The 17,919-nt window shown below is 43.3% G+C and overlaps 1 protein-coding gene across 7 annotated transcripts in view; it reads left to right on the forward strand.

The window, feature by feature from the left end:
• DGKI (diacylglycerol kinase iota) overlaps nt 1–17,919 on the forward strand; it is a 251,571-nt gene that overhangs the window by 119,504 nt on the left and 114,148 nt on the right. For all 7 annotated transcript variants that reach the window (XM_083572279.1, XM_083572283.1, XM_083572280.1 and 4 more), the window contains exons 2-6: nt 355–463; nt 6,848–6,943; nt 7,920–7,994; nt 12,426–12,482; nt 16,342–16,407. In XM_083572279.1, the coding sequence (XP_083428405.1) occupies nt 355–463; nt 6,848–6,943; nt 7,920–7,994; nt 12,426–12,482; nt 16,342–16,407 (403 nt within the window). The remainder of the gene's footprint in view (nt 1–354; nt 464–6,847; nt 6,944–7,919; nt 7,995–12,425; nt 12,483–16,341; nt 16,408–17,919) is intronic.

A 17,919-nucleotide genomic window follows, 5' to 3' on the forward strand; every position in this document is an offset into this window, starting at 1 on the left:
CCAGACCAAATCAGGCCAATTTGGACTGATCTGGGATTTTCTCAGAGTGGATGGAAGCAGGTCCAGATCACAGATCCATTAGTACACCAGTAGCTCTCCACCCGCCACCCAACCACCATTCACAGATATTGAATGTATGGAAAGGGTTGAGCAGTGCAATCCTGTGCATACCTATCCACAAGGAAGACACACAGAATCCATGGAAGAGTCATTCCCTACACTGTTTGTGGAACAACCAATTATTCAACTGTACATTCCTTGGTTTCCTATGTATAGATTAATAAGGATAAAATGAAATAATCTGGAATTATAGCTTCAGTTATATAGCTTCCTTCTTCTTTTTTCTTCTTGCAGGAAAGCAATTTCCAGATCCGGCCTTCAGCATTTGGCTCCTGTTCAAAACCTCAACATTGCCATCACCAACGGCCCAGTGAAGGAGCTCAGAATGGCACTAGAATGGAGTGTGGGTGTTTCTTTTTTGTTCTGGATATTTAATACTGTTGTGTCCTTGGTGCAAATAATAGCTTGGTTGACATTTCTAGTAGACAGAGTTCAAATAACTGTAGGTTGTTGTTTGAATGATTGAAGACTGCCAAGAGCGTTGCATGGCAGGAAACCTCTAGAATGTCTTCTTTATGTAGACAGGGTATAATAGCTGAGTTAGTCTCCTTTCTTTCCTGATACCTTTGCATTTGGGAGCCAGGTAGGGACAGCTTTTGTCCAGTCACAGCTGCTCTAAGATCCCAGATACCTATTTTTTTTTCTATTGGCAACCACTTCTTCACCAAGGAAGACCCTCACAAAAGACTTAAAACGAACCAACAATAGTCTTCTGTGGGCAAAGGGTGTGTCCCTGTAACATTCCCTTTGAATTTTCACACATTACATATTGTGCAGGTGTCCCATTTTAAGCGGGACACCCTGGACTGACAAAAGCACAGGACCAAAAGATGGACAAGCACAAGACCAAAAGATGGGTGTTTTTACATCCTGCCCTGTGGTGCGAGTCAGTTGGCTCACACCAGGGTGCAGGGCCAAAAAAAACAGAAGCAGACCTAGATTGCTCCCACACGTTGCCACTCTTCTTCCTCCTTCCGTCACAACACTTCTGGAAGCTGGCTTCTGGAATTACACTGGTGTCGGTGTCGGTTGGACTGGCCACACTGGCTTCACCTGAGGATGTGCCAGCCTCCCCCAAGGCTGCAGTGGCTTCACCTGAGGCCATGATATCGTTGGCCGAGGCGGCAGCAGCAGAGGTGATGGGTTGGTGGGAAATGGCAGCTGGCAAGTGGGCAGGATGGGGGACAGTGAGGGAGGGAGTAGACAGATGGCAACGAGTGGGTGCTTGAGGGATGGGGTGAGCAGGTAGGCGGTAGCAGAGGCGGGCGCGAGCAGGCGAATGACAGGAGTGGTGGGATGGTGCAGGGTGTGCGTGCCAATTTGCTCTCCCAAAACACTGGATGGCATTTGACCTGCTTAAAGCACAGTTAGGTCATTCTTTTATTTTGTTCAGGTCAAAGCAGGAAAGGCATGAAAAAGTAGTACGGTACTTCATAATAAATTACAGGACAGATACAGGATATGGATTGGGTCTAACATAGTGTGTACAGTCATACCTCGGGTTACAGACACTTCAGGTTGCATTTTTTCAGGTTACGGACCGCCGAAAGCCAGAAGTACCGGAATGGGTTACTTCTGGGTTTTGGCGGTCGCGCTTGGTGCATGCACAGAAGCACCAAATTGCAACCCGTGCGTGTGCAGACGCGCCGCTGTGGGTTGCAGACACTGCGGGTTGCGAACGTGCATCCCACACGGATCACGTTCGCAACCCGAGCATCCACTGTACACCGTTTTCCAAACCAGCAGTGAGAGTGAAATGAATGCAGAATAAATGGGAGTGCGCACGCTGTCTTTGTCTAATTGTGTAGATCTGCTTTCCTAAACGTCAGTAATTGCTGTGACCTCATTCATTAACTAAAATGAGAGTGAGAGCATCCATGTGATGTAATTGTTACAGTGTGTTGAACTAAGACCTGGAATACCAGTGTTTAAATCTTCACTCCACCATGAAGCTCCCTGGGTGCCCTTGGGCCCATTGCCATCTCTCAACCTGACTTACCTCACAGCATTGCTCTTAGCATAAAATGGGGAATGGGGAGGTGTGCCAGATGGAACTTCTGGGAGGGAAGGGGAGATAAATATAAATTTTAAAAGCCTGGAACAGTCTGGCTTATCCCAAAATGAATGAAGAGAACCTTGCTCACAGGCTTCGCTTCATAATCTTGGGTTCTACAAGGACTAGAGGCTGTTTTTAAAGAAGAAAGCTATATATCTGGGGAACATAGCTTATTCAGATAGGGGACAACTGTAACATCCCTCCTGGATGTCAATTGGTGGAAGTAGTAAAGATAAACTTGCCTCTCTCTGCTGTCTTTCTTTGCCATTCAGGTGGATATTACGATGGATATTCTGATTGAGAGGTCACTCTTGGCTGATCACAGGGATCATGACAGGACATAAGGAAATACGGCAGTTTCTAAGTTTAAGCCTTGATAGGTCTGCTGGCTGAAAAAAATAGCACAATTTAAATTGTACCTTCAGTGGCCTAGGATGCTATATTTGACTGCGGAGGACCAACATAATAGGCTCTTGACGAAGCACCCTTTTACGCTTCCTCTCGTGGGAATGGTGGTGTAATTTACAAGGGCAATTGAGAATCCAGTGCTCTCACCTTTTCAAGGACGTCTGCATGAAGAGAAACGAGATGTCTTCCCAACTGGATTGTAGAAATAGGCCATGCTTACCTTTAGAAAAACATCTAGCTAAGGATGTAATGAAGAAACGATGTGCACTAGAATAGGGAAAGGCAGATAGACTCTTTTCAATGTAAATGCTGTTTTAAATCTTCTCTTTAAAAAATAGATTTGATGGCCTGGTTGCAATACGTTTTTCTGACCCCCCCCTATATATAGTTTAAATAATGTTGTTTTGGAAAAAGCTACTTCACAGAGCAAGTTAAAGGATTTGCTGAAATGGAGTAAGAATTTGTCCTTTTCCTCACTAGTCTGCCCCATTTCTTTAATGAGCTACTTTTATAGTAAGATAAATTCCTCTTTCAGCACACTGAAACTATCAGTATATTGAAAATGGTTTAGAAAGACACAAAGCTGTGCAGTTAATTGAAAGTAATCTGCTGTTGGACACCATCTGGTTGGAAAGCAACAATATTGCTCATGACTTTTTTTTTTGCAGTGCAGAAGCCAAACTATTAGGCGTGATCAATGCATTTTGTATCATGTTGCAGTTCTGGATTCTCTTTGCCTAAAGCAGAACATCATAATTTTTTTGTTTGAAATTAAGCTGGTATTATGGATCTGAAGAAGTATCTGAAGAAGTGTGCATGCACACGAAAGCTCATACCAAGAACTAACTTAGTTGGTCTTTAAGGTGCTACTGGAAGGAAAAATTTTTTTTGGGTATTATGGAAGAAAGGAAGCTGGAGTCCCCTTTAAGCTGCATTAATATTATTCTGGGTTGTGATTGTTTGAAAATAAATATCCTCAGCTTAATATTAGTTAGTTATAGCTCACTTTCCCTCCAGTCTTGGAACCTACCTGGGAACATGTAATTCCAAAGTGGTCACCCATTCTGCCATTAAACCACTCCAGGTGGCTTTGTGGTGGCATCATGTGCCTTCAGACCATACCCTGGGACCAAGGTTCCAAAGAAAGCTCAAGTGACCATGGAATGTTCTTCAGAGACACAGTGTAGGCACCTTCTCCCTCATCAGCCAAAAGGAATCCAGAAGCCACCATCTATAGATCATCCTTCTCTAGCCTGATGCTTTCCAGATGTTTGGGACTAAAACTCTAAATGTTCTAGCAAGGATGGTCCAAAATGTCTGGAGGGCACCAAGGTGGGGAAGGCCAGTCTATAGATGCACACAAAAATCTTGAAGCACAGACTTGCTGGAGGCGCCACCTGTCAAATGTGAAGAACAAAAGCCTTAACTGCTTCTGACCATTAGGAATCCCCATAGCACATTTCAAAAAAGTACAGTGGTGCCCCGCAAGACGAATGCCTCGCAAGACGGAAAAGTCACTAGACGAAAGGGTTTTCCGTTTTTTGAGCTGCTTCGCAGGACGAATTTCCCTATGGGCTTGCTTCGCAAGACGAAAACGTCTTGCAAGTTTGTTTCCTTTTTCTTAACACCGTTAATACAGTTGCAACTTGACTTCGAGGAGCAACTAATAGAATGCAGTGTACATAGTAGCCTTTTTTGAGGTTTTTAAAGACTTTGGTGATTTTTGAAGCTTTTCCAAAACTTCTTTTGCAGCCATTTGGTAAGTTAAGATTTTAAAACTTTTTGGGGGGTTTTTGGATTTTGGGTTGGGGTGTTTGGAATTCAAGGACTTGGTGTTGGGGAGGGGTTTGCAAGAATCTGGAAGCTTGTGTGTTTTTTTCCTGCATTTTTATGATTTTTTTGTGACCATTGGGGCACTCTGCTGTTTTTTTAAAAAAATTCTGGATTTGAATTTCTGTGTGCTGGGTGGCTGGGGGAACAGTTGGGGAGGGGTTTGCAAGAATCTGGAAGCTTGTGTTTTTTTCCTGCATTTTTATGATTTTCTGTGACCATTGGGCCACTCTGCTGTTTTTTAAATTTTTTTTCTGGGTTTGAATTTCGAAATGCTCTTTACAGTATGTGTGACTTTAAAGAGCACTTAATAAACTCTTGTTGTACCAAATTTGGCTTTGTTTGGACTTTTTTTGACCATAGGAACGCATTAATTGATTTTCAATGCATTCCTATGGGATTTCGTGCTTTGCAAGATGAAAAATTCGCTAGACGAAAAAATTCGCGGAACGAATTAATTTCGTCTTGCGAGGCACCACTGTACCATGTAATGCCTTTGGCAAATAATGTCTACCCATGAATTCAACCCTACATTCAGATTTTATACATGGTTTTGGCATTTCATGCTTTCTGATCTGCCTTTTGGTTCTGCAAAGATGGGAAAGTTTGAACTAAAATGTCTCTTTTCTCTTGAGTTTTATTATAAATAGTGGCTTTTGTGGTCCTAAAAGCAAGTAATGGATAGTTATCAGATAAAAACTAGTAGACATATTTGATACATTCCTTATGACTAGCACAGTTGGTTGGTGTCTTCCTTCTGTTTGAGCAGGATAGGCAATGATGCTCTCTGGGCCTTATGGGATGCAGAGTGGGACAAACAGAAAGTGAGCCCATGAATGCTGGAATGATTGATGTGTGTGTATATATATATATATATATATATATATATATATATATTATAACTAGTGCTGTGCTGAAAAATCTCTCCTCCTCCTCCTCCTCCTCCTCCTCCTCCTCCTCCTCCTCCTCCTCTTCTTCTTCTATCATTTCCCATCAGTTGATGAGGAAATCATTTGCATTCAAACATAATCAAAGTGGATAAAATGTTGGGTGAAATTCTCATAGATGGGTGCAGGATTTTTGTCACAATTACCTTACTTACCTTTGATGTGCTCAAGGGGTGTTTGTGAATCTTCTTTCATTCATTCAACACACAATCTCACCCAAAGGCTCTGCAGCCTTCACAGGTGTCTATGCTTCAATTAAAGCCTGGAGGAAGACATCATGATGCATCATGGCTGCAAAGTGCAGAATAAATATTTACTGGAAAGAAAAAAGCACATGTTGCCCCTGGCCACCTGGCAACAAGAAGTAAACTTAACCTCATACACAGAACAATCCTAAAGATACTCTGCGGTGCCCTGAGAATGAAGTGGGAAAATGAAATTCTGTTTAGCAGGGAAGAAAACCTTTGAGAAATTGAAATATGCAATATGAATGTGTCAAAGGCTGTTGGGCAGAGGGAACTATCTGTTGATAGTTCTAAAGTTATGCTTCATGAAGAGAAGTGGGGAATGTGTTAAATAAAATAACACTGGGCTTTTTCCACACTGGTAAAGTCCAGACGGGACGTGGGTGGCACTGTGAGTTAAACCACAGAGCCTAGGACTTGCTGATCAGAAGGTTGGCGGTTCGAATCCCCGCCATGGGGTGAGCTCCCATTGCTCGGTCCCTGCTCCTGCCAACCTAGCAGTTTGAAAGCATGTCAAAGTGCAAGTAGATAAATGGGTACCATTCTGGCGGGAAGGTAAATGGTGTTTCCATGTGCTGCTCTGGTTCGCCAGAAGCAGCTTAGTCATGCTGGCCACATGACCCGGAAGCTGTACGCCGGCTCCCTCGGCCAATAAAGTGAGATGAGCGCCGCAACCCCAGAATCAGCCACGACTGGATCTAATGGCCAGGGGTCCCTTTACCTTTACCTTTAAAGTCCAGACACGAACCTTGTGCACAGAACATAGTTTTCACCCTTGTGGATGGGATATGGCTTTCAATGTGTCTTGAATGTGTTATATTTTTGTTAAAAGATGTGCTTTTTGGTTGTCACTGCAGCTTTTTTGCATTTTGAAAAGCAGATTGAAAAATGTAATAAATGATCAAGCAAATATCAAAAAATCCCCAAACTGCATCAGACTTACAGCTGATCTTGATAAAGTAAGGGAGATGCCTCTATTTTAATATGCTTTTCAAAGTTTATCCAGAAGTAAGAACCATTGAGTCCAAGAGGGCTTACTCCAGGTAAGCATGCATAGGTTTGCTTTGTAAAACCCTGTATCAGGGAGAATCTGGTCTATAATTTGAAGGCAGCTCCTTAAATGTTTACCTTGGGTCTTCTTGCTATTAAACATTACTGATAATGACAATACAGAAGATTGGTTTTCCCCATCCCTCTGAGTAGCTAACTGAATGAATGAAAAAACATTTTCATTTTCTCAGGAAAATGCAGTGAATGGCGAACATCTCTGGCTAGAGACAAACGTTTCTGGGGACCTGTGCTACCTGGGGGAGGAGAGCTGCCAGGTCAAGTTCTCTGTAAGTGTTCTTTTTTCTCCCATAATTTCTACCCCAGTGTTCATATGGCCCTATGTGTGTGAACAGACTCAGGGATGGATGGGTACATCCATTTAAGTATTCAGGGAATGTGTATAGTTGGGGGACAGGGCAAAGCCTGCGGTATTGACACTGCTCCCTTCTGTATGTGTTCACTCAATGCACAGAGGAATAATGGCATAATTGTTTTATGTATGATCTGCATGATCCCTGCACATACAGTAGGAAACTGTTTGTATAACACCACCTCCTTCAACATGATGCTTTGGATTACAAGCCTGAGAAGCAGCACCCAGCTGCGCGGGAATCACTCTTGCTGGCTGAAAGGGGCTGCTTTGACAAGGCATCCTCTCCAAGGAACATGCTGGTGAATCAGCAGCCAGTAAGACGGAACCCCAAAGATGCCAGCTGATGGGCAGGTGGGTGTGGTTTTGGGAGCGGGGATGCCAGTACAGTGCAAACACACCAGCAGGAATGACAGATTGGCTCTGCTGGTGTATTTGCACTGCACTGACCTCCCCACCACTTTGCCTCTTCCCTTCTCACAGAGCCCCACCTGTTGGAAAGCTAGTGTAGCTGCTCCATCCCGTTTCCCAAGCTACTCCTGCCTGTATACTCTCTTTGAGCAAGCTGCTTTCTAACCACCAATTGAAGCCTTTTACTATTCGTTCCAAACATCTTGGCAATTCAATGTTTACGAGTGCTTTTATTTATAACCTGCATGTTTCTTTCCTAACTACTGAGCAAGTCGCCTTTGGAAGCGAATAGACAGGGTAGAAGTTTAATTATTTTGACAACAAAGCACATTGTCCAATTGCATACTGTCAACCAGGAGCAGAAAATCTTGAATGCATGACAAGAATAAAAGTGGGAGGGAGCGTGGAAGAGCAAGAAAAACGTTCACACCATATTATCTCCTCCTATATTGATGAGCATATGGGTACTATATATATTTCAGAAATCAGCTCTTCGAAGAAAATGTGCTGCTTGTAAGATTGTCGTCCACAATGCATGCATGGAACAGTTAGATAAGGTAAGATGGTGCCACCTGCTGGGATATTTGTGCCAGGGAACAAGCTTAGGCAAAAGTCCCTGTTATTCACTTGCATAATATTACTATATATGACATTTCGACCTGTAAGGCTAATGTCAGGTCTTTTCACCATAGCAATAATTCTCCATCCATCATAAACTACCCCTACTCCTGCAAGAAGAAAAGAAAATGTGATGAATCTTTTAGGAGTGATAAATTCTAGAAGAGCAGCCATACTGGTTTGCAGGGGAAAGCAATGTCTCCAGGAACCTGCAGCATTTGTTACATGAAAGTTTTTGTTGTTCAGAAATGCACTGAATGCAATGTGATGAATTAGGCTCCTGGTTATGGAAGCTTGTTCCACAAATTAAATGACTGGCCTTTCTACTGCCCAAAGGGCTCTCTGATATTATTTTACATCTGCAAGTTTTTGTGTTACCCAGAAATCCTCACTGGGTAGAATCAGGATGGACAGATTATGCAAGAGTCAGATTTTCTTTGGGGTGGTTTTTCTTTTTGGTCGCGTGTCCTTCTTTTTCTGAGTCCAGGAGGAAGTGGATTGGTATCCATGTAGGAAAGCCATTTCATAAGGAATCCTATGAATCCAAAGGGGTGATCTGCATTACTTTCTTGCACCAAGAGCAAAGAGACCCCTGGCATTTTAAACACCCATACACAATCAGCATAAAGACCCACCAATATGAAAATATACATGTAATTTACAACCCCCGCAGTAAACATTAATAATACTAGAACCATGAAAAATAATGCTATGGAACAACCGGTTTTAGTTTCAGTGCTATTTTTTATTGTCATATTTGTCCTTTTCTGGAGTATATTACAAGTATATTTTCATTTTTCAAGGTCTGTTTGCTCTTTTTGTTTGATACGCAGGGACCCTTATTGTATATTCATTCTGCTGCACCTTAACACGTTTACTGTAGCAGAAGCTTTTGTGGTCTGGAGAGGACTTTGGCCACATTCACACCATTCATCTAAAACACCAGAGTTCTCTGGGAAAAGGGATTGGTTTGTTAAACTACTCTGTAAATTGTAGCTATGGGAGTAGGGTAGCCATATTTTGAAGAGCAAAAAAGAGGATACATTTGCCAATTTCTACTTTTAACTATGGATCACTATGACGACTATCGTTTTAAATACCTCTACTACATGTAGGATATAGAAGCAGTGATATATTGCTAGTAGCAATGCTCTTAACTTACAACAAAATAATAATAATAATAATAATAATAATAATAATAATAATAATAATAATACATATTGCTCACTCACTTGCCACATGAAAGTATTTGGGCTCATGTTCACATCTTTGTGAACATAAGTGTGCACAGAACAATTAAACTGTTTAACATGTACATATGGACTCTCCTTAAGGGCAGGGGAATATTAACTCTTGCCCTTCCAGACTTCTTCTTCAAGATCTTGTAGCAGAGTCAGTGTCATTTTAGTTCAGCCACAAGAGCAGGGATTTCTACAGTATGACGCTAGTTTAAGATGCTGCTCTGTTGTGATTCTCTGCTGCTAACTAGCTTAGCCGGGTGCCTTAGATCTGAGTCTAATGCACTAAAAAAAAATTCTTGGGTTACTGTAAACAAAAAAACCAAACCAAAAATCCCAAGCATTTTGCCAAATTAAAAAAAAACTGCCCAGACAGAAATTTTAATCCTGAAAAAGAGGACATGTCCTGGAAAAAGAGGACACATGCCAACCCTATATGGGAGAGAAATAAGAGTCTCCTGACCACTCCTAGCCCCCTTAACAGACTACAACTCCCAGAATTCTTTGGGGGAAGCCATGACTGTTTAAAGTGGTATGGCACTGCTTTAAATGTATAATGTGAATGTGGCCCTAATCTGATACATAAATCAAAATTGGTGGATATGTGTGTAACATCAAAATACGCATGACTTCTTTTTTCTGTTACTGTGCAGAGCAGGGGAAGCATCAGAGGGTAGCAGAACAGCAGGTTCTGAAATGAAACGCTGGTTGAATTTTCTTGCTGACCTTTACTGGGAATTATAATCATTTCCTTCTACAAGTTCAGTACTGATGACATCTAGCGGAGAGCCACATGCCTCCAGACACAAAAGATTCTGAAATAGCCAGGTTAGTTAGTTTATAAAGGAAAGAAACCCCAAGGTCAATCCGGCATATAAAACTGCCTCAAACTTTATCTTGTGGCAGCGGCTAATCCATTGCCTGGCCCAGTGCCCAGCATCTAGGCTGAATTTTAAACAATATGATTACAATTTAGATAGCTTTCCTATCTTGGCAAGATCTATAGAAGGGTCAAAAGCTTAATGGTAGCATTTGAGGCGGCTTAACGGCTTGGAGTGGGGCACGCTGACATGCATTCTCCAGGCCATATGTAGGTCAAGAGTACTTGTATTTTTTGCTTGGTCACAGAATCTCAACTTTCATTTTAAGAAACAAACAAGCAAGCAAAAGTGACTCTCTAGGCTTCAGGGTTTCAGAAACAGGGTTAGACCCAGACTTCGCTCCCATGGGGTGGGCTGTCACACAGGATGAACAATTGAAGGTGGAGAGACTGTGTCCTTCCAGACGTCATAGAGTCATAGAATTGGAAGGGACCTTGAGGATCATCTAGTCCAACCCCTGCAATGTCATTGGACTCCAACTCCCATCAGCCCCAGCCAGCATGACCAATGGTGAGAGATGATGGGAGCTGTACAACAACTCTGATTTGCAATATCTAGTTCTTGCTTTCGTGTCATACAGGTTGTACAACATACTCATATCATAATAGAGGCTCCCACCAGAAACTACAATTTTCCTCTATACTATATGCTTCGTAAGAATGTGTATTTCTAATGATTTCCAGCAGTATGCTCAATATGCCACTGTAAGAGACACAAGTACCTCAGAAGCCTGAGTTTTATGTTTGTTTTCCAGGCATTTTGCTGACATTAGCGTTTGAATTCTGACACTATATATGCACATCTGTCACTGTCAAGAGGGGATGAATGTTGTTCACGAAATGATTTATGAATTGTTAAATGCCTCAGCATAAAAACTTAGCTAGCAAACTAACAATAGCCCTCGTTATATGCATTTAGTCCTGTCTTATGACGTGCAGATGTGCTGTTTTTATTGTCCATAATGCAAAGTATGACATGCTTAAGAGTTTTTTTTGGGGGGGGAAGCATGAACTGTAATGATGAGCATTTAAAGAGAAGGGGGCAAGAATCAGAAGTAGAGCATCTGCTTTGTATCCAGAAAGTCCCAGGTTCAGTCCCCAGCATCTCCAGGTAGGGCTGGGAAAGACCCCAGCCTGAAATTCTGGAGCAGTGGAGTGTATGAGGTGTTTGGGGAGGAGAAGTACCTCTGGTAGGGAATACGTCATCCTCCTTCTGGGATAGTTTGTTCACCATTGGTCCCTACCCTGCACTCAGCTCTCACCTGTGGCTCCTAGAAGCTGTAAGCATGTGACAGCAGCCAAACCATGGACAATGGCTTCATCTGGCTGGCTCAACCAGGTGAGAGTAGCTGACGGGTCTCAAACTGTTGGTGACTTTGGGACTTCCTTTGCATGTGAAGACAGGCTCTGGTAGAGTGGAGAAGACCAATAGTGGGCCCAGTAGCCAGGAAGGTGGTTTCTGTACATGCCGTAGAGGGAAGTGAGGGACCAATGGGGTTGACCAGTGTGGGAAGGTAGCCCATCTTGGAGAAGGAAGGCTCTGATCCTAAACTTCTGCTTCCTTGTGAGATATCTTCGGCAGAAGAAATGGCAAAGGAGTGAACCCCACAGAAATCCAGAGTAGAATCCCTAAGACGATGGGATGGCATCTTGTATGCCTCCTTCCTGCAACTCCTGCAGCCAAGCTGGTGCCAAACGTATTGCTCTGCGCACACACCCTTGCTAGATTTTTGCAGCTGCTGGGCAGGTGGTCCGATGGATTCCTCCAGAAATCCTGCTGGATTGGCTAAGGCACCTTGTGGCTTGCAAGTAAATGGGGCAGCTGTTTCGTGGTGGCACTGGGCCCCTGCTCCAAGGACCAGGTCCAGAACAAGCATATCACCTGTACTCCCGCCAGTCAGCTGCCCAGTCCTAGAGATCCATTGCCATCCAACGTGGACCAATACTGAGTTTGTACTATACTGAGCCTGGAACTATAGGAACATAGGAAGTGGCCTAGGAAGGGAGACCACTGGTCCACCTACCTCAATACTGTCTACAATATCTGGAAGAGGTTCTAAAGGGTTTCAGGCAGCCCTACTGGAAGATGTCGCTAGGGATCAAAGCTAGGACTTTCTGCATTCAAAGTGGATGCTCTACAACTAAGTTACAGCCCTTTACCACCTCTTTTGGTGCTTGGGAGGGGTGGCCTGTTTCATCATGGGGATAGGCCTGCCATTATTACTCCTGTCTTCTTGCTTCCCACCTGGCAGATTAACTTTCGTTGCAAGCCAACTTTCCGAGAAGGCGGCTCTAGATCTCCCAGAGAGGTGAGTGATTTGTGAATGTTACCTATGAGTCTCTTTGCAGGATTGTGGCCCATAAGCAACTGCTTCGTTCTTGGGGGGGTGTGGGGTGCGGGGTGCGGAGGGATACTTTCAGATCCAGTGGAGCTTTGGAAACTGCTTCTCTGCTTTTCAGTTTCTCCTGGTGCTCAGCCTTCCAGGCTGCAAACCAGAGAGTGTTAATAATAATAATAATAATAATAATAATAATAATAATAATTATTATTATTATTATTATTATTATTATTATTATTATTATTTTATTTATACCCCTCCCTCCCCAGCCAAGACTGGGCTCAGGGTGGCTAACACCAGATATAAAACAATTGATTGAAATACAACTTAAAAAACAAGATTAAAATACAACATTAAAATGCAGCCTCATTTCAGCAGAAACTCAAAAACTTTTTTGGGGATGAAAACATCGTCTTCACCAAGGCTAACTATCCAGACCAGTCCTACATGGGCCAGAAAAAAGCCAGGGAAGTCCCCAAGCAGGAGTTCCATCACAGAAGGAAAAAAGAAAAAAGAAAGAGGGGGAGGGGATCAAGTTAATTCCAAGCCAAAAGCCAGGCTGAACAATTCTGTCTTACAGGCCCTGCGGAAAGAAATCAGATCCTGCAGGGCCCTGGTCTCATATGCCTTTAAATCCTAAAAACAGCAGGCAATTGCTGCCTTTCGCCTCCCTGGTTCTGCTGTGCATCCTCTCCTTCATCTCTTGTGACATGCAGGACTTTAGGAAAGCCACATGGGAGGTGGAGATATTTGGTGGGGTTGAAGAAAGGAGATGGGGGAAGCACAGCAGAAGAATGAAAACACAATGTCAAAGGTGCACTTGGCATGGTTCGAATGGGCTTCTTCAGCCCCCCCCCCCCGAACCACTTTAAAAGGCAGTTTTGCTTGCTGTCTGGGAAAAGTCTTAGAGCTTGATTTGATTCTGATTTATTATATTTCTCTGCCACTTTTCATTCGAGTGAACCCCAAAGCAGCTTATGAAGAACAAATAATAATGATATAATAAAACATAATAGAGCATCACAAATACAGCGCAAATCATACAGAATAATTAACAAATCGTCAGTGAAACAGATACGATGTGTAAAACACTGTTAACAAAGCAACAGCAACTGAATAATAAGCCAAACAGTGGCTTTAAAGCAGAAGTCATTATATGATTAACAAATCAATGCAGCATTTATAATCTATAAAACAAAATAAACAACATGAAGACAATAGCAACCAAAAAATAAACTAAGCACTGTTAAGCTAATACACACTCTCCACATCTCCTTGACTCATAATTTTCATTTTATTTGGCTCATTAAAATACACATACATATAATGCCCGTGGCAGCAACTCCCTCTTTGAAGGTTCCTCAGGCTGCAGGTGGGGCAACACAGGTGAGAAACCAACCACGCCCTGGTGGCAAACAGTGTCTCCTTCCCCTCACAGTTCTTCCTCTGGAAACAGCTCCCTTATGAGCTGGAGGGTAAAGCAAGGCAGGTAGAAAAAGCTATTGCCTGCTGGCCAACACAGCATCTCTCTCCCCTCATCAGATAATGTCCCAAATTGCTTGAGCAGAGCCTTGAAGAAGCTGCTTCAGTTGTCCACTGGGGAGGGGAGAAGAAGACCACGGGATCACTGTGTTTCATAAGCACTCTCCAGGATGGGGAATTCAGCCCAGAATACTAGATACACTAGTTGTGTATCATTTGCTCCTGATACCTGCTTCATGAGAAACTGTGCTCATTCTGAAAAGAGAAGCACATTGCAGATTGATTGACAGCAGCATGGCTTAGTGCATATGTAGTCTTAGAGCTCATTCACACTTCCATTTGGCTATCTGCTTTCTCCCAGGAAATCCCATGGTTGACCATTGAATTGGAGCAAACATTGATTGGGTTTCCCGCAGTTTGTCGGTCATTTCAATTTAGTGCTACAGTGTGTGTTCTCCAGGGAAAGTGCTGAGACAAAGGCAAAACCACTTGGACTCCTATTTTCTATGCATGGGATAAGCAGGAGTGTGGGCGAGCCCTCAGTGTCCCAAAGAACAGAAGTCCAGCCCAGCTCCTGCAAGGCCTATAGAGCAGTTTACACACAGGTCTGCTGCCCATGATTTTGCCTTGAAAGATGGAGTCAAGAATGTGGATTAGGCCTAGGAAGATGAGTAACCATGGAGCATAAATAGCTAGTAGATAATTCAGGGAACAGGACCAAATCCTTCAGAAACCATCTGGTGCAGACATAGCCTTAAAAAAAAAATCATTTAATTTTACTTTTAATTTGTATGCCACCTTTCTATATTACTATGTGCAAGGCGATTTACAACAACAGAATATACAACAAAGATCACACACCTTATAATAATCTGATCCAATGCGACAAAGTCATAAAAAAACATAACTTTAAATTAAACAACTTATATCAAGTAAAGTAATATTCAACAATATATTCGAATATAACAGTGCACAATAAAATTAAATCACAAAGTATCAGTAAATAATAAACAGAAATTTGCTCTTAACAGTTACAATAAATGATTGCTAAACTATAACTGTCAGGGAACTGACATCGGAGACAGAGGTGGAGGCAAGGCTCCCAAGCGATGCTGGAGAAGGGCCCAGCAGGGAGAGAGGGAGCTCATTGGCTGGGGAAGGAAATCAGCGTAACACCAGGGATAAAGGGGGGCAGATGGGGGAATCGGCGAGGGGGCTCCAGGACTCCTCGCCAGAGACCAGCGGGGAGAGCACGGGTCCTCCGCTACCCACACCCACCCTGCGCAGAAGACTTCCGCGCAGGGAAAGTAGGCGTAGACTTGGTGTCAAAGAACTTCTTTGCTGGAAGAAGTTCAAGAAACGCCCACTGACGGATTCTGCTAGCGACTGAAACAGCCACGAAGTGAAGGGCTGTCCAGCCAGAAAAAGGTTTAACCAGGCAACCTAGCCAGGAGTGGCGGCAACTTACGCATGAGCAACCCCATATAACCATTACAATAACCAATAGAAATAACAGTAAATCACAATGCATTAAAAAACAACACACTACATACAAAACCATGTGAAAGGATCAAACTGAAATTGCCTTGGTTGCACTGGTCGATGATCTCTGGTGGGCTAGGGACCGAGGTGAAAGCTGTTTCCTGGTCCTGCTGGATCTCTCAGCGGCCTTTAACTATTGACCATGACATCTTTCTGGACCGTCTGGAAGAGCTGGGAGCTGGGGGCACTGTTATGCAGTGGTTCTGCTCCTTTCTCCTGGGCTGTGTCCAGAAAGTGGTGTTGAGGGATAAGTGTTCAGACTCCTGGGCTCTCGCTTGTGGGGTGCTTTAGGACTCCATACTCTCCCCAATGCTTTTCAACATCTATATGAGGTTACTGGGAGAGATCATCAGGGGGTTTGGGCTGCATGTTCACCAGCATGAGGATGATACCCAGTTCTACCTCTTCAAATCAGAACTATGGAAGGTAGTGAAGGACCTGTGTGAGTGCCTGAAGGTGGTTGGAGAATGGATATAAATAGTAAAATTATTATTATTATAAATTGTGTGTGTGACACAACTTATATTTTTTAAAAATGGGATGTGGAGGAATACTGCTTTGAATACCAAAAGCCGAAATGCCTTATTTTATTTTCTGTTATGGAACATCTCTCTCTTATGTGTGCTTCAGAGCAGCTGACAGCTCCTATCCCTTCCTTTCTGAATTGCCTCCCAGCGATGCCAGCGGCGATCTCTAGGCTGCCATATGTGAATGGTGGCTTTGGAATGCAAAGTTCTGCACCAGATGCTGGGCTGTGTTTTCTTGTATTTATTTTATTCCTTGCTTCCACTGCCTCCCCCTGCAGAACTTTGTCCGACATCACTGGGTACACAGGCGGCGGCAGGAGGGGAAGTGCAAGCAGTGTGGAAAGGTAAGGATAATGTCGGGACCAGCACAATTCATCTTGCTGCTTGAAGATGAATCCTGCCTGCCACCACAAACCCCAGAGTCCATATACATAGGCCGATCAGATTGGCAATTTATTTTATTGACCAAAAATATATAAATCTCTGGGTGACAGATGCATTTTAAGCAGGTGCCTAAATGTCAGTACTGTAGGTGCCTACCTGATGTTCATTGGAAGCACATTCCAGGAGGAAGGTGCTAAAATGCACCGATCTTGATGGACAAAAGCTGAACCTTGGGAGCATGTGAAACTAAGGTGTCCCTCCTGAGGATTGAAGTGACTGGGCAGGGGGTATATAAGGTAAGGCATTCCCAGAAATAACTTGGTCCTCAGTTGTTCTGGGCCTTATAGAAAGACCTTGAACTTGTCCCAGTAACATATTGCCTGTTGAATCTTATTCCTTAGTGAATCTGAGGGCTGCAAGCAGGGTGTATGACAGGCCTGGGGCACATAGCTGTGGACTCTGACGGAGGGGAGTGACTCAGGAAGAACAGCCAAGGTGTTTTCTGCTGTGCTCCTCACTTTCTGCCACCTGAGGCAATTGCCTCACTCTGTCTAATGACAGGACCGGCCCTGACTAATATCTACAGCATTTAAAGCTTTGCGTATCATTTATTCATTCAGTTCTCTAGTTGGCCATGCTCCTTGACATAACATCAATTCATTTTAAGGATTAGAGCTTCTCCCTTGTTTTTTCCTTAATGGTTCCATGGACTTGCTCTGTCCCATATTCCACTCCCCCCTCCAGTTTTTTTTAAACAAAATTGATTTCAGAAAGGAAGCATTAACATTTGCTGTAGCTTCCAACACCTTTAGTTCATTTCCATCATATATAGTTTCTATTTTGCCCTTCGTTGTCAGGTGATCTCAGGGTGTGATAAATAGCAATACACACACATACACCAGCCTTCCTTCCAACCTGGTGCTGTTTGAGTGTTTTGGACTACGATTCCCAACATCCCTGGCCATAGGCAATGATGGCTGGGGCTTTGGGGCTTGATGGGAGATGTAGTCTGAAACATCCAAAGAGCGCCAGGTTGGGGGTAAGACTATTCTAGGGGATATGAGTAGACTGGGGGGAGAGTTGGCCCCTTCTTCACACACACACACACACACACACACACACACATGCATGCACTGTGCCTGCTTGAGACACATGAAAAGGGCATGCACATGATTCCACCGTTATGCACCAAGATCCCTGGATTTTACTCTAAATCCCTCTTCACCTGTACTGGCTGGGACTGATAGGTTTTGTAGTCCAAAGCACCATCTTAGGGAAGGCTGATGCACACAGTACAATCTTTTGGTAGAGCATTAGTAAACATGAAATAGTATGAAAGATAATAAGTCTGATTGCACGGTGTTCTGATATTGTGCACTGGCAACACAGGAAGAGCCTTGCAGACTCAAATCTCAAGATTATGAGAGACTTACATGGTTCAAGAGCTGGAAGCCTTAATAAAGCCTTCAGCC

This window comes from Podarcis filfolensis (assembly GCF_964270895.1).
Source record: "Podarcis filfolensis genome assembly, chromosome: 10".
In the NCBI taxonomy this organism is placed as follows: domain Eukaryota; kingdom Metazoa; phylum Chordata; class Lepidosauria; order Squamata; family Lacertidae; genus Podarcis; species Podarcis filfolensis.